This window comes from Pseudophryne corroboree, chromosome 2, assembly GCF_028390025.1.
Source record: "Pseudophryne corroboree isolate aPseCor3 chromosome 2, aPseCor3.hap2, whole genome shotgun sequence".
Lineage (NCBI taxonomy): Eukaryota > Metazoa > Chordata > Amphibia > Anura > Myobatrachidae > Pseudophryne > Pseudophryne corroboree.
This window is the reverse complement of record NC_086445.1, coordinates 469,952,298-469,978,763: the sequence shown is the minus strand read 5'-3', so window position 1 is coordinate 469,978,763 and position 26,466 is coordinate 469,952,298. Positions and strand designations below refer to the sequence as shown.

The 26,466-nt window shown below is 49.2% G+C and overlaps 1 protein-coding gene across 3 annotated transcripts in view; it reads right to left on the bottom strand.

Annotated features, from left to right (window-relative positions):
• Nucleotides 1-26,466, bottom strand: part of CCDC138 (coiled-coil domain containing 138) — a 333,074-nt gene that overhangs the window by 158,714 nt on the left and 147,894 nt on the right. For all 3 annotated transcript variants that reach the window (XM_063953820.1, XM_063953819.1, XM_063953821.1), the window contains one exon: nt 1,629-1,769. In XM_063953820.1, the coding sequence (XP_063809890.1) occupies nt 1,629-1,769 (141 nt within the window). The remainder of the gene's footprint in view (nt 1-1,628; nt 1,770-26,466) is intronic.

Sequence of the window (26,466 nt, the reverse complement as noted above, 5' to 3'; positions counted from 1 at the left end):
GGAGGGGGACTAAAGGACGGGGCTTGGGAAGGGATTACCGCCCTAGAGAGCCCTTCAACTTTAATTCGCCAGGGAAATAACCCATGCTGGTTCCGGCTCCGGTACAAGCTGCCGGAACCGGGCCGCCTCTCTATCTTCCAGAGAAGCCTTCAGTTCCCTAGTCAACAGGGACATGACCTCTGTGAGCTGTGTTGTCCATGCCGGAGTGCTCTGGGGTTCTGATGAGGGCTGAGCAGATGGCTCTGACCCACAATCCTTACATAAAAGGGAATTATACGACTGTCCCTGGGTAGATTTTACAGAACACTACTGACATTGTAACATTTTCTGTGCTGCCTTTGAGCCTTTGCCAAACAGCAGCACCTGTCACCCTCCCCCACACACACACAGCAACAAGCAGAAGGGGAGAGAGGGGGGGGGGGGGGGGGGGGGGAGCAGGGTGAAGTGCAGCCACAGCAGCTCTATGTATCCTGCAGGTTACTGTACACAATGCACAAACTATGCCACTCTAGTTTGCCCCCTGTACCCACCGAAAAAGCTCACTGTGTCCTCCAATTGTCCCCTTCACCGCGCTGCAGCGTTGCAACATGGCTGCCAGCGCGCACTGAGCCCGGCGTAGCAGAGCGGGATTAAGCTCCCCCCCCCGGTAATGGCGCCAGATTTAAACTTGCCGAGTGCTTCTGAGTATCCCCGTGCCGGCTCTGTGAGCCGTGCTGAGCGGGGATCTGTGTGCGGGGGGAGCGGGGAAAATGAGCCGCGGCAGGAGACCAGAGCGGACAGTGGGGGGAGAAGAATGTGGGCCGCTGTAAGGAAACTGAGCGCGGGGAGCGGTGATATGAGCAGCGGGAGACCAGAGCTGGGTCAGAGTGGGTTCTGAACCCAGGTCTCTGGTGGGTGTGTACTCTTAGTGATATGCAGACTTAGCCCACTAGGCTACATCTTCTCATGGCTCCGCATTAGATAACTAAAGCTTCTACTCACCGCTGCTGCTGCTGTTCTTGGTGGAGTGGCCCCGACACGCGCCGCACGCAGCGGTGTCCGGCCACTATATTTACCACTGCCGTGCTGCTGGAATCTTCTGCCGTCAGAGCGGCCCCGACACGCGCCACACGCAGCGGTGTCCGGCCAGCTCCGGAAAGCTCAGTGTCTCCTTCAGCCGGGGCCCATCCCATGCCGCACGCAGCTGCGATGGGACCCCGCCGGCAGCTCTCGCGGTGCAGACTGGCAGAGGCAGAGCTGCCAGTCTGTGAAGAAAGAAAAGAAAAGAAAAAAAAATTCTTAAGAGAAAACCCAAGAGTGACCAGCTCCCTTGGGCACAAAACAAAGACTGGCTTGGAGGGGGGACATAGTAGGGGAGGAGCTAGCCACAATGTTAGAGTTTTAAAGTGCCAGCTCCCAGTTATTGCCTACTATTTCCCCATTGTAACTGCGCTCCAGTGTTCCCTAGTGGATGAAGGAGAAATATATGGGACTCACGGCTACATATGTAAATACATTGATAACAGTGAAACTTCTAAAGGGGGAATATGCAAGCTTTAGAGAGGGTACGTGACTGCACTACTCCGCTACAGATTTGTTGAAACCTGCAGTGCTAAATGAGCTCCATAAAAATGTTGTAATACGCATACCTTGGCATACCTTTCCTGCACAGAGTTTGTGGGCAATTTATCAATGCATAATGATTGCTCTTGGCTTCCGTTTTCTTCCGATGCAGAGATCAAGTCCATAAGAACAGTTAAGAGCTTGTATACTTGCATATTATTAGGAACCTGTAGAAAAGCCAACATGTTACCGTTAGCATAGATGTTCTTTGTAAATCAAAAAAGTTAACTATGCAAATGTATAAAGCATATGTATGTAACCTTTGCACACATGGCCAAGGTAAGTTTGAACTTGCCTGAAAATACTTATTATATAATAATATTTTGATGTCAAAACATGCTTATCCTGTCCATAACAGACCTCTCCAAACTTCTCATTACACTGTATGATTGGACACATCTCAAATAATACAAAAAAAAAAACGTTTTATAAACATCTCACAATTTGAGTATTTAGTGAAAGCGCAAGTGCAGCTCTGGGAGTGCATGAGTACTACAATACTTCTGTTGCTCTACCTACGGCTGTGTACAGTATGGCATTTTTACAAACAGATCAGAGAGGTGTCAGGTCCTTGCAGGTTTCACAGACATGTGAGAGAGGCTGATGCTGAGCTGTCTAAAATTGTGTCCCATGTCACCAGAGCAATTTACTTTCATTCAAAAATCCTTAATTGCGACCATATGCAAAGCAGCAACTGTCTTAAGAAGCATGTTGCAGTTAACAAAACAGGATCATAGCAAATGCATTGTAAATATATATATCAAATTAATCCATATATACATTGTAATATTCTTAATCCATATATCCTGTACGTTGTATCTGGTTAATAACCTGTTATGTTAGATGTACATTTGGTGTGTAAAATGTGCAGCCGGGAACACGAACTACTAAACTGTCATCTTTAAGGGTAACAGAACAGTATCGAAGACCTCATGGGGTGAGCTACGACCTGGTCTTAAACTCCAGTAGGTACACACGGTCATCCCAACAATCAGGGTGATTTAATGGCAAATAAAAGGACCTACTATCTGAGCTACACTCGCTTTTTTTAAGTTACTGATTTTCTGCCACAGCACACTGAGTTTGCATATATAATCCTACAAGGAGGATGATGTAGTCACAGATAAACGTGGGAAATATGGTGAAGATTATGGAGAATGTGTACACACTGCACACTACTGGGAGATTGTGGGCGAAATTTTCTGTCTTGTCCAACCAATCCGATAATCAAAAGAGCGTGTTAGTGACCATGTTTAACGCCAACACGATTGTTCATACACACTATACAATAAAACAGGCCGGGTTCCCGATTATTGCTAGTTTGGTCTAATAATTGTATAGTATGTACCTTGCTTTAGAGTGAATCTTAACACCTAGAGAACTGTATAAGGGCACTGTCCTAGGGCAAGCCTTACACAAAAAGACGTGCTCTGAGAATGCATTGAAGCTTTTTATGGGGTCTACTTACTAAGCCTAGGATGGAGAAAAAGTGTACGGAGATAAAGTACCAGCCAATCAGCATCTAACTGCCATGTCACAGGCTGGGTTTGAAAAATGGCAGGAGCATGTTGGTTGTTACTTTAGCTCCGTCCACTTTATCTTCATCCACGGTTTAGACCACTTTATTTGGTGTATGTAAATCGATTTGTTACACTGTATATTCTTCTCATATTTCAAGATTTGAGAAATGTTGGTACCAAATTAAGTCCAGGGACACATAGGGAACCTACAGTAATTGCATATCTTCCTGAATCGGTTTCCATGATATCATAATAATATTGTATTTGATGAGTCAATGTTCTGGAAGTTATGCCTGACTGAATAAATAAGAATTTACTCACCGGTAATTCTATTTCTCGTAGTCCGTAGTGGATGCTGGGAACTCCGTAAGGACCATGGGGAATAGACGGGCTCCGCAGGAGACTGGGCACTCTAAAAGAAAGATTAGGTACTATCTGGTGTGCACTGGCTCCTCCCTCTATGCCCCTCCTCCAGACCTCAGTTAGAGAAACTGTGCCCGGAAGAGCTGACACCACAAGGAAAAGATTTGGAATCCAGGGTAAGACTCATACCAGCCACACCAATCACACTGTACAACTTGTGATAACCATACCCAGTTAACAGTATGAACAACAACTGAGCCTCATTTAACGGATGGCTCATAACAATAACCCTTTAGTTAAGCAATAACTATATATATGTATTACTGAGAGTCCGCACTTGGGACGGGCGCCCAGCATCCACTACGGACTACGAGAAATAGAATTACCGGTGAGTAAATTCTTATTTTCTCTGACGTCTTAGTGGATGCTGGGAACTCTGTAAGGACCATGGGGATTATACCAAAGCTCCCAAACGGGCGGGAGAGTGCGGATGACTCTGCAGCACCGAATGAGCAAACTCAAGGTCCTCCTCAGCCAGGGTATCAAACTTGTAGAACTTAGCAAACGTGTTTGACCCCGACCAAGTAGCAGCTCGGCAAAGCTGTAAAGCCGAGACCCCTCGGGCAGCCGCCCAAGAAGAGCCCACCTTCCTTGTGGAATGGGCTTTCACCGATTTTGGATGCGGCAATCCAGCCGCAGAGTGAACCAGCTGAATCGTGCTATAGAACCAGCGAGCAATAGTCTGCTTCGAAGCAGGAGCGCCAACCTTGTTGGCTGCATACAGAATAAACAGCGAGTCAGACTTTCTGACTCCCGCCGTTCTGGAAACATAAATTTTCAAAGCCCGGACTACGTCCAGCAACTTGGAATCCTCCAAGTCCCTAGTAGCCGCAGGCACCACAGTAGGCTGGTTCAAATGAAACGATGATACCACCCTAGGGAGAAATTGGGGACGAGTCCTCAATTCTGCCCTGTCCATATGGAAGATCAGATAGGGGCTTTTACATGACAAAACCCCCAATTCTGACACACGCCTAGCCGAAGCTAAGGCCAATAGCATGACCACTTTCCACGTGAGATATTTTAGCTCCACGGTCTTAAGTGGCTCAAACCAGTGGGATTTCAGGAAATCCAACACAACGTTAAGATCCCAAGGTGCCACCGGTGGCACAAAAGGAGGCTGAATATGCAGCACCCCCGTAACAACGTCTGAACTTCAGGCAGTGAAGCCAGTTCTTTTTGAGAGAAAATGGATAGGGCCGAAATCTTGACCTTTATGGATCCTAATTTTAGGCCCATAGTCACTCCTGTCTGTAGGAAGTGCAGGAATCGACCCCGCTGGAATTCCTCTGTAGGGCCTTCCTGGACTCACACCAAGCAACCTATTTTCGCCATATACAGTGAAAAAGTCTTGCTGTCATGTCTTTCCTAGCCTTTATCAGCGTAGGAATAACTGCATCCGGAATGCCCTTTTCCGCTAGGATCCAGCGTTCAACCGCCATGCCGTCAAATGCAGCCGCGGTAAGTCTTGGAACAGACAGGGCCCCTGTTACAACATGTCCTGTCTGAGAGGCAGAGGCCATGGGTCCTCTGAGAGCATTTCTTGCAGCTCCGGGTACCGAGTCCTTCTTGGCCAATTCGGAGCAAAGAATATTGTTCTCACTCCTCCTTTTATTACAATTCTCAGCCCTTGGGTATGAGAGGAAGAGGAGGGAATACATAGACCGACTAGTGCGACCACAGCTATCACCTGAGGGTCCCTTGACCCGGCGTAAAACCTTTTTTAGCTTTTTATTGAGGTGGGACGCCATCTAGTCCACCTGAGGCAGTTCCCATCAATTTGCAAACTGCGTGAAGACTTCCTGATGAAGTCCCCACTTTCCCGGGTGGAGGTCGTGCCTGCTGAGGAAGTCTGCTTCCCAGTTGTCCACTCCCGGAATGAACACTGCGGACAGTGCGCTTACTTGATTCTCCGCCCAGCGAAGAATTCTGGTGGCTTCTACCCTCGCCACCCTGCTCCTTGTGCCGCCTTGGCGGTTTACATGAACCCCTGCGGTCTGACTGGATCAGAACCGGTTGGTCGCGAAGCAGGATCTCCGCTTGACTTAGGGCCCTTAGTTCCAGGATATTGATGTGAAGGCAAGTCTGTTGACTTGACCACAGACCTTGGAAATTTCTTCCCTGTGTAACTGCCCCCCACCCTCGGAGGCTTGCATCCGTGGTCACCAGGACTCAGTCCTGAATGCCGAATCTGCGGCCCTCGAGAAGGTGAGCACTCTGCAGCCACCACAGGAGAGACACCCTGGCCCTGGGGGATAGGGTGATTAACCGATGCATCTGAAGAGGTGATCCGGACCACTTGTCCAGTAAGTCCCATTGGAAGGTCCTCGAATGGAACCTGCCTAAGGGGATGGCCTCGTATGATGCCACCATCCTTGCCAGGACTCGAGTGCAGTGATGCACTGACACCTGTTTTGGTTTTAATAGATTCCTGACCAGTGTCATGAGCTCCTGAGCTCTCTCTATCGGGAGATAAACCCTTTTCTGGTCTGTGTCTAGGATCATGCCTAGGAGAAGCAGATGAGCTGTAGGAACCAACTGCGACTTTGGAATATAAAGAATCCAGCCGTGTTGCCGTTACACTTCCAGAGAAAGTGATACGCTGTTCAGCAACTGCTCTCTTGATCTCGCTTTTATGAGGAGATCGTCCAAGTAGTGACACCATTGCTTCCGCAGGAGCACAATCATATCCGCCATTACCTTGGTGAATATTCTCGGGGCCGTGGAGAGACCAAACGGCAACGTCTGAAATTGGTAATGACAATCCCGTACCGCAACTCTGAGGTACGCCTAATGAGGTGGATATATGGGGACATGAAGGTATGCATCCCTTATGTCCCGATTCACGATAAAGTCTCCCCTTTTTAGGCTTGCACTGACCGCTCTTAGCGATTCCATCTTGAACTTGAACCTTCTCAGGTATATGTTCAGGGATTTTCAATTTAATATGGGTCTGACCGAACCGTCTGGTTTCGGGATTACAACATGGTCGAATAATAACACCCTTTCGTTGAAGGAGGGGACACCCTTTCGTTGAAGGAGGGGACCCTTGACCACCACCTGTTAAAGATACAATTTGTGAATTGCAGTTAACACTGGCTCCCTCTCTTGGGGGGAAGCCCGCAGGGCCGTCGGTTAGGGGGCATCTTCTCACAGTCCAGCTTGTATCCCTGAGACACAATATCTATTGCCCAGGGATCTAACAGGGAGTGAACCCACTTGTGGCTGAACTTACGAAGGCGTGTCCCCACCGGGCCTAGCTCCGCCTGTGGAGCCCCAGCGACATTGGCGGATTTTTGTAGAGGCCGGGGAGGACTTCTGTTCCTGGGAACTAGCTGTGTTGTGCAGCTTCTTTCCTCTGTCCCCGGCTCTGACAAGAAAGGACGCACCTCAGACTTTCTTGTTTCTTTATTCGAAAGGCTGCATTTAATAATGTCGTGCTTTCTTAGGATGTGCAGGAATATAAGGCAAACTAGCAGAATTACCAGCTATAGCTGTGGAGACCAGGCCCGAGAACCCTTCTCCACACAATCCTCAGCCTTCCATATGCCTCTTATGTCGGCATCATCTGTCCAATGCATATTCTACAGGACACGTCAAGCAGAGATCGACATAGCTTTGACTCTAGGACCCAGTATACTCATGTCTCTTTGGGCATGCTTTATAACTATATATCTATCACTTAAGACAGCATCTTTAATATATTTATATCTATATGCATACTAGGGTCTCAATCTCTGCTGATAAGGTACCTGTCTACGCTGCCACAGCGCTATAAACCCATGCCGACACAATCGCCGGTCTGGGTAGTATACTAGAATGTGCACGCTATCTGCAGGATCCCTGAGAATAGCAAGTGCTACCGTCTGTGCAAACAGGACACCCTAGGGGAAGATTCTCAACACATACTAGCCCTAGTGGGGAAAGGATACAGCCTGAGAATTCTCTTGTGGGAAGCTGCCGTCTCTTGTCTGGAGATTCCCGCTCTTTTTCCTCATGAGAGGAGGGAAATTTACCTCAGCAATCTTCCCCTTAAACATGTGTACTCTCGTGTCAGGGACAGATGAGTCATCAGTGATATGCAAATCATGTTTTATTACAATAATCATATATTGAATACCATTTAGCCATCTTGGCTGTAACTTTGCATTATCGTAGTCGACAGTGGAGTTAAACTCCGTGTCGATACCAGTGTTTGTTATTTTGGATAGTGAGCATTGAGAGACTCTGAAGGTCTCTGTGACATAGGGACAGACATGGGTAGATTTCCTGTCTGTTCCCTAACCTTTTGTGCAATAAATTCACCTTAGCACTTACACATATCCAAACAGGTGTCGGCGTTGTCGACGGAGACACCCTCTCACACACATATCCGCTCTATCACCTCCTCAGAGGAGCCTTTTATCTCAGACATGTCGACACACGCGTACCGACACACCACACACACAGGGGATGCTCTATTTGAGGACAGTTCCCCCACAAGGCCCTTTGGAGAGACAGAGAGAGAGTATGCCAGCACACACCCCAGCGCTATATAACCCAGGGATTACACTACAACTCAGTGTTTACCCAGTAGCTGCTGTATATACAAATTTTGCACCTAAATTTATGTGCCCCCCCCCTCTCTTTTCACCCTTTGTGTACCAGGATACTGCAGGGGAGAGCCTGGGGAGCTTCCTTCCAGCGGAGCTGTGAAGAGAAAATGGCGCTGGTGTGCTGAGGAAGAAGGCCTCAGCGGCGGGCTTCTGTCCTGTTTCTGACTAAAAAATGGCGGGGGTTTTACACATATACAGTCACAGACTGTATTATGTGTATTTTTATGCCCCCCCAGCGCCCTGCACCCTACAGTGACCGGAGTGTGTGGTGTGCTGTGGGAGCTACCTTAATGAAGACCGGAGTCTTCAGCCGCCGATTTCATCGTTCTCTTCTGTCTTCTGGCTCTGCAAGGGGAATGGCGGCGCGGCTCCGGGAACGGACGATCGAGGTCAGGCCCTGTATTCGAACCCTCTGGAGCTAATGGTGTCCAGTAGCCTAAGAAGCACAAGCTAGCTGCAAGCAGGTAGGTTTGCTTCTCTCCCCTCAGTCCCACGTAGCAGTGAGTCTGTTGCCAGCAGATCTCACTGAAAATAAAAAACCTAACAAATACTTTCTAGCAAGCTCAGGAGAGCCCACTAGGAGCACCCAGCTCTGGCCGGGCACAGATTCTAACTGAGGTCTGGAGGAGGGGCATAGAGGGAGGAGCCAGTGCACACCAGATAGTACCTAATCTTTCTTTTAGAGTGCCCAGTCTCCTGCGGAGCCCGTCTATTCCCCATGGTCCTTACGGAGTTCCCAGCATCCACTAGGACGTCAGAGAAAAGGGGATGGTATGTTTCTGCATAATGAAGAGAAGATATAACAGTTAATGTATTTTTGAATATTTTTGGTTCAAACACAATCCCCACCTAGGGGAAACTCACTCCCTCATATTAGCATACCCTGCTCTCTCAGTGCCCACCCAGGGGAAAATGGTTAAATACTCGGTGTAATAGACAGCTGTCATATACATGATCTGTCAATTCTTCCAAGCCAACATCCCTTGGCGCAGATTGTACCAACTCATACGTAAGTTTATATTCTGAAACTTTATACTTTTGATTAATATTTGTTTTGCTCTACGTTATGTCATCTTATTACGAATTATCTTGATAACCTTTAAGCATGTTACCCTTTTCTGTATAGTAAATGCCCATTTGACACGCATGTCCTTATTGCTCTAACAAATTAATTGCATGTTTAGAAGAGGTTGATTGCTTGGCTGTGTTAATATTTTAGCTATCAGAACAAAGAGTGTGTGCTAGTTTGTAATTAAGAGTCACAGGTTTTCGATTGTCCTTATACAGTGGCTAGTGACAGCTGAGTTGTGTGTAAGCGAGGGACTGTGTTGGGGAAGAGTCCAGTTAGATGTGTAGCCTGAGTTAGGTGGGTGCAAGTTTGAGTGCTGGAGTCCTGTGTGTCCCCTTAAACTTCCTAGGTTCATGAGTGTACAGAGTGCAGTTTGTGACAAGTAAAAGGTGGTCAGTAGCAATACCAATAAGAAATCAGCAAAATATTGTTGATTATTTGATAGTTTGTCAGATGGGGGAAATCAGCAGTAATGGGGGAATGAAAAGTACTTTCTTGCCGGGGGCACAACACCCACTATTAAGAATAAAACTTAGCTTTTAAAAAATGATGTCAATAAAAAAAGGGGGTATCATTGCACTATGAAACAGACAAATGCAAACTACACACAGAGAAAAACATAATTAACATAGTAAAATGGTGTTGCACACACATATATTTATCAAAAGAATTAACCAGAAGGTTGAAAAAACACACTTCTGGTTAAGAGCGCACACACCAAGTGCAAAATACGGGGCCCCTGGCCACAGTAATACAACTGCAAATATGCCTAGGTACAGTATTTATTTGCTTGAAAGTGTAAGGAATATCAAATTTCCATGAGCCACATCTTCTTGATACCCATTAGGCTGGGTCACTTTTATGCATAATATCATAGGGTGGGAAAGCAAGGAATCTTCCCACTCTGTAACCCAAGGTAGAAATTATATTTTGGATAATAGGTAATATTTGTAGGCAAATTTCTAAACTGATCTGAAATTCAGCATCAGGGTGACAGGCACCCTTCTAAGTTGATTGTTTCCAGGTACACAATAATAATAAGAATTTACTTACCGATAATTCTATTTCTCGTAGTCCGTAGTGGATGCTGGGAACTCCGTAAGGACCATGGGGAATAGCGGCTCCGCAGGAGACTAGGCACAAAAGTAAAGCTTTAGGACTACCTGGTGTGCACTGGCTCCTCCCCCTATGACCCTCCTCCAAGCCTCAGTTAGGATACTGTGCCCGGACGAGCGTACACAATAAGGAAGGATTCATGAATCCCGGGTAAGACTCATACCAGCCACACCAATCACACCGTACAACTTGTGATATGAACCCAGTTAACAGCATGATGACAGAGGAGCCTCTGGAAAGATGGCTCACAACAACAATAACCCGAATTAGTTAACAATAACTATGTACAAGTATTGCAGACAATCCGCACTTGGGATGGGCGCCCAGCATCCACTACGGACTACGAGAAATAGAATTATCGGTAAGTAAATTCTTATTTTCTCTGACGTCCTAGTGGATGCTGGGAACTCCGTAAGGACCATGGGGATTATACCAAAGCTCCCAAACGGGCGGGAGAGTGCGGATGACTCTGCAGCACCGAATGAGAGAACTCCAGGTCCTCCTCAGCCAGGGTATCAAATTTGTAGAATTTAGCAAACGTATTTGCCCCTGACCAAGTAGCTGCTCGGCAAAGTTGTAGAGCCGAGACCCCTCGGGCAGCCGCCCAAGAAGAGCCCACCTTCCGTGTGGAATGGGCTTTTACAGATTTTGGCTGTGGCAGGCCTGCCACAGAATGTGCAAGCTGAATTGTATTACAAATCCAACGAGCAATAGTCTGCTTAGAAGCAGGAGCACCCAGCTTGTTGGGTGCATACAGAATAAACAGCGAGTCAGATTTTCTGACTCCAGCCGTCCTGGAAACATATATTTTCAGGGCCCTGACTACGTCCAGCAACTTGGAGTCCTCCAAGTCCCTAGTAGCCGCAGGTACCACAATAGGCTGGTTCAGGTGAAACGCTGAAACCACCTTAGGGAGAAATTGAGGACGAGTCCTCAATTCTGCCCTGTCCGTATGAAAAATCAGGTAAGGGCTTTTACAGGATAAAGCCTCCAATTCTGACACGCGCCTGGCCGAAGCCAAGGCCAACAACATGACCACTTTCCACGTGAGATATTTTAAATCCACAGATTTAAGCGGTTCAAACCAATGTGATTTTAGGAACCCCAAAACTACATTGAGATCCCAAGGTGCCACTGGAGGCACAAAAGGAGGCTGTATATGCAGCACCCCCTTGACAAACGTCTGAACTTCAGGCACTGAAGCCAGTTCTTTCTGGAAGAAAATCGACAGGGCCGAAATCTGAACCTTTATGGATCCCAATTTGAGGCCCATAGACACTCCTGTTTGCAGGAAATGTAGGAATCGACCCAGTTGAAATTCCTCCGTAGGGGCCTTCCTGGCCTCGCACCAAGCAACGTATTTCCGCCAAATGCAGTGATAATGCTTTACGGTTACATCCTTCCTGGCTTTGATCAGGGTAGGGATGACTTCCTCCGGAATGCCTTTCTCTTTCAGGATCCGGCGTTCAACCGCCATGCCGTCAAACGCAGCCGCGGTAAGACTTGGAACAGACAGGGTCCTTGCTGGAGCAGGTCCCTTCTTAGAGGTAGAGGCCATGGGTCTCCTCTCCGTCTTATAATTCTCAGTACCTTGGGTATGAGAGGCAGAGGAGGGAACACATACACTGACTGGTACACCCACGGTGTTGAGGCGGGACGCCATCATGTCCACCTTTGGTTTTTCCCAACGGTTTACAATCATGTGGAAGACTTCTGGGTGAAGTCCCCACTCTCCCGGGTGGAGGTCGTGCCTGCTGAGGAAGTCTGCTTCCCAGTTGTCCACTCCCGGAATGAACACTGCTGACAGTGCTATCACATGAATTTCCGCCCAGCGAAGAATCCTTGCAACTTCTGCCATTGCCCTCCTGCTTCTTGTGCCGCCCTGTCTGTTTACGTGGGCGACTGCCGTGATGTTGTCCGACTGGATCAGTATCGGCAGACCTTGAAGCAGAGGTCTTGCTTGGCTTAGAGCATTGTAAATGGCTCTCAACTCCAGAATATTTATGTGAAGTGATGTCTCCAGGCTTGACCACAAGCCCTGGAAATTTCTTCCCTGTGTGACTGCTCCCCAGCCTCGCAGGCTGGCATCTGTGGTCACCAGGACCCAGTCCTGAATGCCGAAACTGCGGCCCTCGAGAAGATGAGCACTCTGCAACCACCACAGGAGAGACACCCTTGTCCTTGGAGACAGGGTTATCCGCTGATGCATCTGAAGATGCGATCCGGACCATTTGTCCAGCAGGTCCCACTGGAATGTTCTTGCGTGGAATCTGCCGAACGGGATTGCTTCGTAGGAAGCCACCATTTTTCCCAGAACCCTTGTGCATTGATGCACTGATACTTGGCCTGGTTTTAGTAGGTTTCTGACTAGCTCGGATAACTCCCTGGCTTTCTCTTCCGGGAGAAACACCTTTTTCTGGACTGTGTCCAGGATCATTCCAAGGAATAGAAGACGTGTCGTCGGGATCAGCTGCGATTTTGGGATATTGAGAATCCAACCGTGTTGCCGCAGCACTACTTGAGATAGTGCTACTCCAACTACCAACTGTTCCCTGGATCTTGCCCTTATCAGGAGATCGTCCAAGTAAGGGATAATCAAAACTCCTTTCTTTCGAAGGAGTATCATCATTTCGGCCATTACTTTGGTAAAGACCCGGGGCGCCGTGGACAATCCAAACGGCAGCGTCTGAAACTGATAGTGGCAGTTCTGTACCACAAACCTGAGGTACCCTTGATGAGAAGGGTAAATTGGGACATGGAGGTAAGCATCCTTGATGTCCAGAGACACCATATAATCCCCTTCTTCCAGGTTCGCGATCACTGCTCTGAGTGACTCCATCTTGAATTTGAACCTCTGTATGTAAGTGTTCAAAGATTTTAGATTTAAAATAGGTCTCACCGAGCCGTCCGGCTTCGGTACCACAAACAGTGTGGAATAATACCCCTTTCCCTGTTGCAGGAGGGGTACCTTGATTATCACCCGCTGGGAATACAGCTTGTGAATGGCTTCCAATACCGCCTCCCTGTCGGAGGGAGACGTCGGTAAAGCAGACTTTAGGAAACGGCGAGGGGGAGACGTCTCGAATTCCAATTTGTACCCCTGAGATACCACCTGAAGGATCCAGGGGTCCACTTGTGAGTGAGCCCACTGCGCGCTGAAATTCTTGAGACGGGCCCCTACTGTACTCGAGTCCACTTGTAAAGCCCCAGCGTCATGCTGAGGACTTGGCAGAAGCGGGAGAGGGCTTCTGTTCCTGGGAACTGGCTGTCTGCTGCAGCCTTTTTCCTCTTCCTCTGCCACGGGGCAGAAAAGAGGAGCCTTTTGCCCTCTTACCCTTATGGGGCCGAAAGGACTGCGCCTGATAATACGGCGTCTTCTTATGTTGAGAGGCTACCTGGGGTAAAAAATAAGAATTTACTTACCGATAATTCTATTTCTCGTAGTCCGTAGTGGATGCTGGGGACTCCGTCAGGACCATGGGGATTAGCGGCTCCGCAGGAGACAGGGCACAAAAGTAAAAGCTTTAGGATCAGGTGGTGTGCACTGGCTCCTCCCCCTATGACCCTCCTCCAAGCCTCAGTTAGGATACTGTGCCCGGACGAGCGTACACAATAAGGAAGGATTTTGAATCCCGGGTAAGACTCATACCAGCCACACCAATCACACTGTACAACCTGTGATCTGAACCCAGTTAACAGCATGATAACAGCGGAGCCTCTGAAAAGATGGCTCACAACAATAATAACCCGATTTTTGTAACAATAACTATGTACAAGTATTGCAGACAATCCGCACTTGGGATGGGCGCCCAGCATCCACTACGGACTACGAGAAATAGAATTATCGGTAAGTAAATTCTTATTTTCTCTGACGTCCTAAGTGGATGCTGGGGACTCCGTCAGGACCATGGGGATTATACCAAAGCTCCCAAACGGGCGGGAGAGTGCGGATGACTCTGCAGCACCGAGTGAGAGAACTCCAGGTCCTCCTCAGCCAGGGTGTGCCCCTGACCAAGTAGCAGCTCGGCAAAGTTGTAAAGCAGAGACCCCTCGGGCAGCCGCCCAAGATGAGCCCACCTTCCTTGTGGAATGGGCATTTACATATTTTGGCTGTGGCAGGCCTGCCACAGAATGTGCAAGCTGAATTGTACTACACATCCAACTAGCAATCGTCTGCTTAGAAGCAAGAGCACCCAGTTTGTTGGGTGCATACAGGATAACAGCAAGTCCGTTTTCCTGACTCCAGCCGTCCTGGAAACCTATATTTTCAGGGCCCTGACAACATCTAGCAACTTGGAGTCCTCCAAGTCCCTAGTAGCCGCAGGTACCACAATAAGCTGGTTCAGGTGAAACGCTGACACCACCTTATGGAGAAACTGGGGACGAGTCCGCAGCTCTGCCCTGTCCGAATGGACAATCAGATATGGGCTTTTGTGAGACAAAGCCGCCAATTCTGACACTCGCCTGGCCGAGGCCAGGGCCAACATCATGGTCACTTTCCATGTGAAATATTTCAAATCCACAGATTTGAGTGGTTTAAACCAATGTGATTTGAGGAATCCCAGAACTACGTTGAGATCCCACAGTGCCACTGGAGGCACAAAAGGGGGTTGTATATGCAGTACTCCCTTGACAAACTTCTGGACTTCAGGAACTGAAGCCAATTCTTTCTGGAAGAAAATCGACAGGGCCGAAATTTGAACCTTAATGGACCCCAATTTGAGGCCCATAGACACTCCTGTTTGCAGGAAATGCAGGAATCGACCGAGTTGAAATTTCTTCGTGGGGCCTTCCTGGCCTCACACCACGCTACATATTTTTGCCACATGTGGTGATAATGTTGTGCGGTCACCTCCTTCCTGGCTTTGACCAGGGTAGGAATGACATCTTCCGGAATGCCTTTTTCCTTTAGGATCCGGCGTTCAACCGCCATGCCGTCAAACGCAGCCGCGGTAAGTCTTGGAACAGACATGGTACTTGCTGAAGCAAGTCCCTTCTTAGCGGCAGAGGCCATGAGTCCTCTGTGAGCATCTCTTGAAGTTCCGGGTACCAAGTCCTTCTTGGCCAATCCGGAGCCACGAGTATAGTTCTTACTCCTCTACGTCTTATAATTCTCAGTACCTTAGGTATGAGAAGCAGAGGAGGGAACACATACACCGACTGGTACACCCACGGTGTTACCAGAACGTCCACAGCTATTGCCTGAGGGTCTCTTGACCTGGCGCAATACCTGTCCAGTTTTTTGTTCAGGCGGGACGCCATCATGTCCACCTTTGGTCTTTCCCAACGGTTCACAATCATGTGGAAGACTTCCCGATGAAGTCCCCACTCTCCCGGGTGGAGGTCGTGCTGAGGAAGTCTGCTTCCCAGTTGTCCACTCCCGGAATGAACACTGCTGACAGTGCTAACACATGATTTTCCGCCCAGCGAAAAATCCTTGCAGTTTCAGCCATTGCCCTCCTGCTTCTTGTGCCGCCCAGTCTGTTTACGTGGGCGACTGCCGTGATGTTGTCCCACTGGATCAATACCGGCTGACCTTGAAGCAGAGGTCTTGCTAAGCTTAGAGCATTGTAAATTGCTCTTAGCTCCAGTATATTTATGTGGAGAGAAGTCTCCAGACTTGATCACACTCCCTGGAAATTTTTTCCTTGTGTGACTGCTCCCCAGCCGTTCAGGCTGGCATCCGTGGTAACCAGGACCCAGTCCTGAATGCCGAATCTGTGGCCCTTTAGTAGATGAGCACTCTGCAGCCACCACAGAAGAGACACCCTTGTCCTTGGAGACAGGGTTATCCGCTGATGCATCTGAAGATGCGATCCGGACCATTTTTCCAGCAGATCCCACTGAAAAGTTCCTGTGTGAAATCTGCCGAATGGAATCGCTTCGTAAGAAGCCACCATTTTTCCCAGGACCCTTGTGCAATGATGCACTGACACTTTTCCTGGTTTTAGGAGGTTTCTGACTAGCTCGGATAACTCCCTGGCTTTCTCCTCCGGGAGAAACACCTTTTTCTGGACTGTGTCCAGAATCATCCCTAGGAACAGCAGACGTGTCGTCGGAGACAGCTGCGATTTTGGAATATTTAGAATCCACCCGTGCTGTCGTAGAACTACTTGAGATAGTGCTACTCCGACCTCCAACTGTTCTCTGGACCTTGCCCTTATCAGGAGATCGTCCAAGTAAGGGATAATTAAGACGCCTTTTCTTCGAAGAAGAATCATCATTTCGGCCATTACCTTGGTAAAGACCCGGGGTGCCGTGGACAATCCAAACGGCAGCGTCTGAAACTGATAGTGACAGTTTTGTACCACGAACCTGAGGTACCCTTGGTGAGAAGGGCAAATTGGGACATGGAGGTAAGCATCCTTGATGTCCAGGGACACCATATAGTCCCCTTCTTCCTGGTTCGCTATCACTGCTCTGAGTGACTCCATCTTGATTTGAACCTTTGCATGTAAGCGTTCAAATATTTCAGATTTAGAATAGGTCTCACCGAGCCGTCTGGCTTCAGTACCACAATATAGTGTGGAATAATACCCCTTTCCTTGTTGTAGGAGGGGTACTTTGATTATCACCTGCTGGGAATACAGCTTGTGAATTGTTTCCAATACTGCCTCCCTGTCGGAGGGAGACGTTGGTAAAGCAGACTTCAGGAACCTGCGAGGGGGAGACGTCTCGAACTTCCAATCTGTACCCCTGGGATACTACTTGTAGGATCCAGGGGTCCACTTGCGAGTGAGCCCACTGCGCGCTGAAACTCTTGAGACGACCCCCCACCGCAGCTGAGTCCGCTTGTACGGCCCCAGCGTCATGCTGAGGACTTGGCAAAAGCGGTGGAGGGCTTCTGTTCCTGGGAATGGGCTGCCTGCTGCAGTCTTCTTCCCTTTCCTCTATCCCTGGGCAGATATGACTGGCCTTTTGCCTGCTTGCCCTTATGGGGACGAAAGGACTGAGGCTGAAAAGACGGTGTCTTTTTCTGCTGAGATGTGACTTGGGGTAAAAAAGGTGGATTTTCCAGCTGTTGCCGTGGCCACCAGGTCCGATGGACCGTTATACGGCAATACTTCCATGTGCCGTTTGGAATCTGCATCACCTGACCACTGTCGTGTCCATAAACATCTTCTGGCAGATATGGACATCGCACTTACTCTTGATGCCAGAGTGCAAATATCCCTCTGTGCATCTCGCATATATAGAAATGCATCCTTTAAATGCTCTATAGTCAATAAAATACTGTCCCTGTCAAGGGTATCAATATTTTCAGTCAGGGAATCCGACCAAGCCACCCCAGCGCTGCACATCCAGGCTGAGGCGATCGCTGGTCGCAGTATAACACCAGTATGTGTGTATATACTTTTTAGGATATTTTCCAGCCTCCTATCAGCTGGCTCCTTGAGGGCGGCCGTATCTGGAGACGGTAACGCCACTTGTTTTGATAAGCGTGTGAGCGCCTTATCCACCCTAAGGGGTGTTTCCCAACGCGCCCTAACTTCTGGCGGGAAAGGGTATAACGCCAATAATTTTCTATCGGGGAAAACCCACGCATCATCACACACTTCATTTAATTTATCTGATTCAGGAAAAACTACAGGTAGTTTTTTCACACCCCACATAATACCCTCTTTTGTGGTACTTGTAGTATCAGAAATATGTAACACCTCCTTCATTGCCCTTAACATGTAACGTGTGGCCCAAATGGAAAATACGTTTGTTTCTTCACCGTCGACACTGGAGTCCGTGTCTGTGTCGACCGACTGAGGTAAATGGGCGTTTTAAAGCCCCTGACGGTGTTTGAGACGCCTGGACAGGTACTAATTGGTTTGCCGGCCGTCTCATGTCGTCAACCGACCTTGCAGCGTGTTGACATTATCACGTAATTCCCTAAATAAGCCATCCATTCCGGTGTCGACTCCCTAGAGAGTGACATCACCATTACAGGCAATTGCTCCGCCTCCTCACCAACATCGTCCTCATACATGTCGACACACACGTACCGACACACAGCACACACACAGGGAATGCTCTGATAGAGGACAGGACCCCACTAGCCCTTTGGGGAGACAGAGGGAGAGTTTGCCAGCACACACCAAAACGCTATAATTATACAGGGACAACCTTTATATAAGTGTTTTTCCCTTATAGCATCTTAATATATATAATCATATCGCCAAATAAGTGCCCACCCTCTCTGTTTTAACCCTGTTTCTGTAGTGCAGTGCAGGGGAGAGCCTGGGAGCCTTCCCACCAGCATTTCTGTGAGGGAAAATGGCGCTGTGTGCTGAGGAGAATAGGCTCCGCCCCCTTTTCGGCGGGCCTCTTCTCCCGTTTTTCTGAGACCTGGCAGGGGTTAAATACATCCATATAGCCCCAGGGGCTATATGTGATGTATCTTTTAGCCAGTATAGGTATTTCATTGCTGCCCAGGGCGCCCCCCCCAGCGCCCTGCACCCTCAGTGACCGCTGGTGTGAAGTGTGCTGACAACAATGGCGCACAGCTGCAGTGCTGTGCGCTACCTCATGAAGACTGAAAAGTCTTCTGCCGCCGGTTTCTGGACCTCTTCACTCTTCGGCATCTGCAAGGGGGTCGGCGGCGCGGCTCTGGGACCGGACTCCATGGCTGGGCCTGTGTTCGATCCCTCTGGAGCTAATGGTGTCCAGTAGCCTAAGAAGCCAATCCATCCTGCACGCAGGTGAGTTCACTTCTTCTCCCCTAAGTCCCTCGTAGCAGTGAGCCTGTTGCCAGCAGGACTCACTGAAAATAAAAAACCTAACAAAACTTTTACTCTAAGCAGCTCTTTAGGAGAGCCACCTAGATTGCACCCTTCTCGGCCGGGCACAAAAATCTAACTGAGGCTTGGAGGAGGGTCATATGGGGAGGAGCCAGTGCACACCACCTGATCCTAAAGCTTTTACTTTTGTGCCCTGTCTCCTGCGGAGCCGCTAATCCCCATGGTCCTGACGGAGTCCCCAGCATCCACTTAGGACGTCAGAGAAATGTGGATTTCCCAGCAGTCGCCGTGGCCACCAGGTCTGATAGACCTACCCCAAATAACTCCTCCCCTTTATAAGGTAATACTTCCATATGCCTTTTGGAATCCGCATCACCTGACCACTGCCGCGTCCATAACCCCCTTCTGGCAGAAATGGACAGCGCACTTACTCTTGATGCCAGTCGGCAAAATATCCCTCTGTGCATCACGCATATATAAAAATGCATCTTTTAAATGCTCTATAGTCAGTAATATACTATCCCTATCCAGGGTATCAATATTGTCAGTCAGGGAATCCGACCAAGCCACCCCAGCACTGCACATCAAGGCTGAGGCGATTGCTGGTCGCAGTATAACACCAGTATGTGTGTATATACATTTTAGGATATTCTCCTGCTTTCTGTCAGCAGGTTCCTTAAGGGCGGCCGTATCAGGAGACGGTAGTGCCACTTGTTTTGACAAGCGTGTGAGCGCTTTATCCACCCTAGGGGGTGTTTCCCAACGTGCCCTATCCTCTGGCGGGAAAGGGTATGATGCCAATAACTTTTTAGGAATTATCAGTTTTTTTATCGGGGGAAACCCACGCTTCATCACACACTTCATTTAATTCATCAGATGCAGGAAAAACTACGGGTAGTTTTTTCTCACCAAACATAATACCCTTTTTAGTGGTACTTGTACTATCAGAAATGTGTAAAACATCTTTCATTGCCTCAATCATGTAACGTGTGGCCCTACTGGAAGTCACATTTGTCTCTTCACCGTCGACACTGGAGTCAGTATCCGTGTCGGCGTCTGTATCTGCCATCTGAGGTAACGGGCGTTTTAGAGCCCCTGATGGCCTTTGAGACGCCTGGACAGGCACAAGCTGAGTAGCCGGCTGTCTCATGTCATCAACTGTCTTTTGTAAAGAGCTGACACTATCACGTAAGTCCTTCCATAAGTTCATCCACTCAGGTGTCGACTCCCTAGGGGGTGACATCACCATTACCGGCAATTGCTCCGCCTCCACATCATTTTCCTCCTCATACATGTCGACACAATCGTACCGACACACAGCCCATACACAGGGAATGCTCTGAAAGAGGACAGGACCCCACTAGCCCTTTGGGGAGACAGAGGGAGAGTATGTCAGCACACACCAGAGCGCTATATATATATATATATATAGGGATAACCTTATATAAGTGTTTTTCCCCTTATAGCTGCTGTTATGTTAATACTGCGCCCAATTAGTGCCCCCCTCTCTTGTTTTACCCTTTTCTGTAGTGCAGGACTGCAGGGGAGAGTCAGGGAGACGTCCTTCCAGCGGAGCTGTGAGGGAAAATGGCGCCTGTGTGCTGAGGAGATAGGCTCCGCCCCCTTCTCGGCGGACTTTTCTCCCGCTTTTTGCTGTATTCTGGCAGGGGTTAAAATACATCCATATAGCCCTGGGGGCTATATGTGAGGTATTTTCGCCAGCCAAGGTGTTTTTATTGCTGCTCAGGGCGCCCCCCCCCAGCGCCCTGCACCCTCAGTGACCGGAGTGTGAAGTGTGCCTGAGGAGCAATGGCGCACAGCTGCAGTGCTGTGCACTACCTTGGTGAAGACTGATGTCTTCTGCCGCCGATTTTCCGGACCTCTTCTTGCTTCTGGCTCTGTAAGGGGGCCGGCGGCGCGGCTCTGGGACCGGACTCCGAGGCTGGGCCTGTGTTCGGTCCCTCTGGAGCTAATGGTGTCCAGTAGCCAAGAAGCCCAAGCTGGCTGCAAGCAGGCAGGTTCGCTTCTTCTCCCCTTAGTCCCTCGATGCAGTGAGCCTGTTGCCAGCAGGTCTCACTGAAAATAAAAAACCTAAAACTAAACTTTTTCTTAGAAACTCAGGAGAGTCCTAGAATGCACCCTTCTCGGCCGGGCACAAAAATCTAACTGAGGCTTGGAGGAGGGTCATAGGGGGAGGAGCCAGTGCACACCAGGTAGTCCTAAAGCTTTACTTTTGTGCCCAGTCTCCTGCGGAGCCGCTATTCCCCATGGTCCTTACGGAGTTCCCAGCATCCACTAGGACGTCAGAGAAAAGAATTTACTCACCGGTAATTCTATTTCTCGTAGTCCGTAGTGGATGCTGGGGACTCCGTAAGGACCATGGGGAATAGACGGGCTCCGCAGGAGACTGGGCACTCTAAAAGAAAGATTAGGTACTATCTGGTGTGCACTGGATCCTCCCTCTATGCCCCTCCTCCAGACCTCAGTTAGGGAAACTGTGCCCGGAAGAGCTGATACTACAAGGAAAGGATTTTGGAATCCAGGGTAAGACTCCTACCAGCCACACCAATCACACCGTACAACTTATGATAACCTTACCCAGTTAACAGTATGAACAACACTGAGCCTCACTCAATGGATGGCTCATAACAATAACCCTTATTAAGCAATAACTATATACACGTATTGCAGAAAGTCCGCACTAGGGACAGGCGCCCAGCATCCACTACGGACTACGAGAAATATAATTACCGGTGAGTAAATTCTTATTTTCTCTAACGTCCTAGTGGATGCTGGGGACTCCGTAAGGACCATGGGGATTATACCAAAGCTCCCAAACGGGCGGGAGAGTGCGGATGACTCTGCAGCACCGAATGGGCAAACACAAGGTCCTCCTCAGCCAGGGTATCAAACTTACAGAATTTTGCAAACGTGTTTGATCCTGACCAAGTAGCCGCTCGGCAAAGCTGTAAAGCCGAAACCCCTCGGGCAGCCGCCCAAGAAGAGCCCACCTTCCTTGTGGAATGGGCTTTCACCGATTTAGGATGCGGCAATCCAGCCGCAGAATGAGCCTGCTGAATCGTTACAGATCCAGCGAGCAATAGTTTGCTTTGAAGCAGGAGCACCCAGCTTGTTGGATGCATACAGGATAAACAACGAGTCCGTCTTCCTGACTCCAGCTGTTCTGGTGACATAAATCTTCAAAGCCCGGACTAAGTCCAGCATTTTGGAGTCCTCCAAGTCACGAGTAGCCGCAGGCACCACAATAGGTTGGTTTAAATGAAAAGATGACACCTCCTTTGGGAGAAATTGGGGGCGAGTCCGCAATTCTGCCCTGTCCATATGGAAAATCAGATAGGGGCTTTTACATGACAAAGCCGCCAACTCTGACACACGCCTAGCCGATGCTAAGGCCAACAGCATGACCACTTTCCACGTGAGATACTTTAGTTCCACAGTCTTAAGTGGCTCAAACCAGTGGGATTTCAGGAAATCCAACACAACGTTAAGATCCCAAGGTGCCACTGGTGGCCCAAAAGGGGGCTGAATATGCAGCACTCCCTTTACAAACATCTGAACCTCAGGCAGTGAAGCCAGTTCTTTTTGAAAGAAAATAGATAGGGCCGAAATCTGGACCTTTATGGACCCTAATTTTAGGCCCATAGTCACACCTGACTGTAGGAAGTGCAGAAATCGACCCAGTTGGAACTCCTCTGTAGGGGCCTTCCTGGCCTCACACCAAGCAACATATTTCCGCCATATACGGTGATAATGCTTTGCTGTTACATCCTTCCTAGCTCCTATCAGCGTAGGAATCACTTCATCCGGAATGCCCTTTTCCTTTAGGATCCGGCGTTCAACCGCCATGCCGTCAAACGCAGCCGCGGTAAGTCTGGGAACAGACAGGGCCCCTGTTGCAACAGGTCCTGTCTGAGAGGCAGAGGCCATGGGTCCTCTGTGATCATCTCTTGTAGTTCTGGGTACCAAGTCCTTCTTGGCCAATCCGGAACGATGAGTATTGCGCTCACTCCTCTTTTTCTTACTATTCTCAATACCTTGGGTATGAGAGGAAGAGGAGGGAACACATAAACCGACTGGAACACCCACGGTGTTACCAATGCGTCCACAGCTATCGCCTGAGGTTCCCTTGACCTGGCGCAATATCTTTTTAGCTTTTTGTTGAGGCGGGACGCCATCATGTCCACCTGTGGCAGTTCCCAACGATTTGTTATTTGTGTGAAGACTTCTTGATGAAGTCCCCACTCTCCCGGGTGGAGGTCGTGTCTGCTGAGGAAGTCTGCTTCCCAGTTGTCCACTCCCGGAATGAACACTGCTGACAGTGCTTGCACGTGATTCTCCGCCCAATGAATAATCTTTGTGGCTTCCGCCATTGCCACCCTGCTTCTTGTGCCGCCCTGGCGGTTTACATGGGCGACCGCCGTGATGTTGTCTGACTGAATCAGCACTGGTTGGTCTCGAAGCAGGGGCTCCGCTTGACTCAGGGCATTGTATATGGCCCTTAGTTCCAGTATGTTTATGTGCAGACAAGTCTCCTGACTTAACCACAGCCCTTGGAAGTTTCTTCCCTGAGTGACTGCCCCCCACCCTCGGAGGCTTCCATCCGTGGTCACCAGAACCCAGTCCTGTATGCCGAACCTGCGGCCCTCGAGAAGGTGAGCACTCTGCAGCCACCACAGAAGAGACACCCTGGCCCTCGGGGAAAGGGTGATCAGCCGATGCATCTGAAGATGCGATCCGGACCACTTGTCCAACAGATCCCACTGAAAGATCCTCGCATGGAACCTGCCGAAGGGGATGGCTTCGTATGAGGCTACCATCTTCCCCAGGACACGCGTGCAGAGGTGCACCGACACCTGTTTTAGTTTGAGGAGGTCTCTGACCAGAGTCACGAGCTCCTGAGCCTTCTCCTCCGGAAGAAACACCTTCTTCTGGTCTGTGTCCAGAATCATGCCCAGGAAGGGCAGACGCGTCGTAGGAATCAGCTGCGACTTTGGAATATTTAGAATCCAGCCGTGTTGTTGCAACACTTCCCGAGAGTGTGCAACGCTGACCAACAATTGCTCCCTGGACCTCGCCTTTATAAGGAGATCGTCCAAGTACGGGATAACTGTAACTCCCCACTGCCGAAGGAGTACCATCATTTCCGCCATTACCTTGGTAAATACCCTCGGTGCCGTGGACAGACCAAACGGCAACGTCTGGAATTGGTAATGACAGTCCTGTACCACAAACCTGAGGTACTCCTGGTGAGGTGGATAAATGGGGACATGCAAATACGCATCCTTGATGTCCAGAGATGCCATAAAATCCCCCTCTTCCAGGCTTGCAATGACCGCTCTGAGCGATTCCATTTTGAACTTGAATCTCTTGAGATAAATGTTCAGGGATTTTAAATTCAGAATGGGTCTAACCGAACCGTCTGGTTTCGGTACCACAAACATAGTGGAATAGTAATCCCTTCCTTGTTGAAGGAGGGGAACCTTCACTACCACCTGCTGGAGGAACAGCTTGTGAATTGCCGCCAGTACCACCTCCCTTTCCAGGGGGGAAGCAGGCAAGGCCGATTTAAGGTAACGGTAAGGGGGCGTCACCTCGAATTCCAGCTTGTATCCCTGAGATACAATTTGTATAACCCAAGGATCCACTCGTGAGCGAACCCACTGGTTGCTGAAATGTCGGAGACGCGCACCCACCGCTCCTGGCTCCGCCTGTGGAGCCCCAGCGTCATGCGGTGGACTTAGTGGAAGCCGGGGAGGACTTTTGTTCCTGGGAACTGGCTGCCTGGTGCAGCTTCTTTCCTCTCCCTCTGCCTCTGGCCAGAAAGGAAGCACCTCTGACCCTCTTGCTTTTCTGAGAACGAAAGGACTGCATTTGATAATACGGTGCTTTCTTGGTCTGTGAGGAAACCTGAGGCAGGAAAGTCGACTTTCCAGCTGTCGCTGTGGATACGAGGTCCGAGAGACCGTCCCCAAACAATTCCTCACCCTTATAAGGCAACACCTCCATCTGTCTTTTAGAGTCGGCATCCCCTGTCCATTGCCGAGTCCATAAGACCCTCCTGGCAGACACGGACATTGCATTAATTCTAGAACCTAGCATGCAGATGTCCCTCTGGGCATCCCGCATATATAAGACGACGTCTTTTATATGGCCCAGGGTTAGTAAGATAGTATCCCTGTCGAGGGAATCTATGTCGTCTGACAGAGTATCTGTCTATGTCGCTACAGCGCTACACATCCAGGCTGAAGCAATAGCTGGTCTCAGTAAAGTACCAGAGTGAGTATAAACAGACTTCAGGATAGCTTCCTGCTTCCTATCCGCAGGCTCCTTTAGGGCGGCCGTATCCTGAGACGGCAGGGCTACCTTTTTAGATAAGCGTGTCAGGGCCTTGTCTACCCTAGGGGGGATTCCCAACGTAACCTATCCGTTGGCGGGAAAGGGTACGCCAGCAGTAATCTTTTGAGAATCACCATTTTCTTATCAGGGGAGCTCCACGCATCTTCACATAACTCATTTAATTCATGTGACGGGGGAAAAGTCACTGCCTGCTTTTTCTCCCCAAACATATGTACCCTCTTGTCAGGGACAGGCTTAACCTCTGAAATGTGTAAAATATCTTTCATTGCAATAATCATATAGCGGATGGCCTTGGTCATTTTAGGCTGCAATTGTGCCTCATCATCGTCGACACTGGAGTCGGACTCCGTGTCGGCATCCGTGTCAACCATCTGAGACAGTGGACGTTTATGAGATCCTGACGGCCTCTGAGCTGCCTGGGCAGGCCCGGGTTGAGAGCCCGGCTGTCCCCCGGCTGCAACATCATCAAACCTTTTATGTAATGAGTTTACATTATCATTTAAGGCTTTCCACATATCCATCCAATCAGGTGTCGGCCCCGACGGCGGCGACACCACATTTACCGGCACTTGCACCGCCTCCACGTAACTCTCCTCATCAAACATGTTGACACAGCCGTACCGACACACCGCACACACACAGGGAATGCTCTGATTGAGGACAGGACCCCACAAAGGCTTTTGGGGAGACAGAGAGAGAGTATGCCAGCACACACCACAGCGCTATATAACCCAGGGATACACACTATAAAAGGTGATTACCCAGTAGCTGCTTTTTATGCTTTTTTGCGCCTAAATTTATGTGCCCCTCCTCTCTTTTTACCCTTCTTGTATCAGGATACTGCAGGGGAGAGCCTGGGGAGCGTCCTTCCAGCGGAGCTGTGAGGAGAAATGGTGCTGGTGTGCTGAGGAAGAAGGCCCCGCCCCCTCAGCGGCGGGCTTCTGTCCCGCTTTCTGTGAGAAAATATGGCGGGGGAATTTACATATATACAGTGCCCATATATATATATTTACATACATACAGCTGCGGTGCTG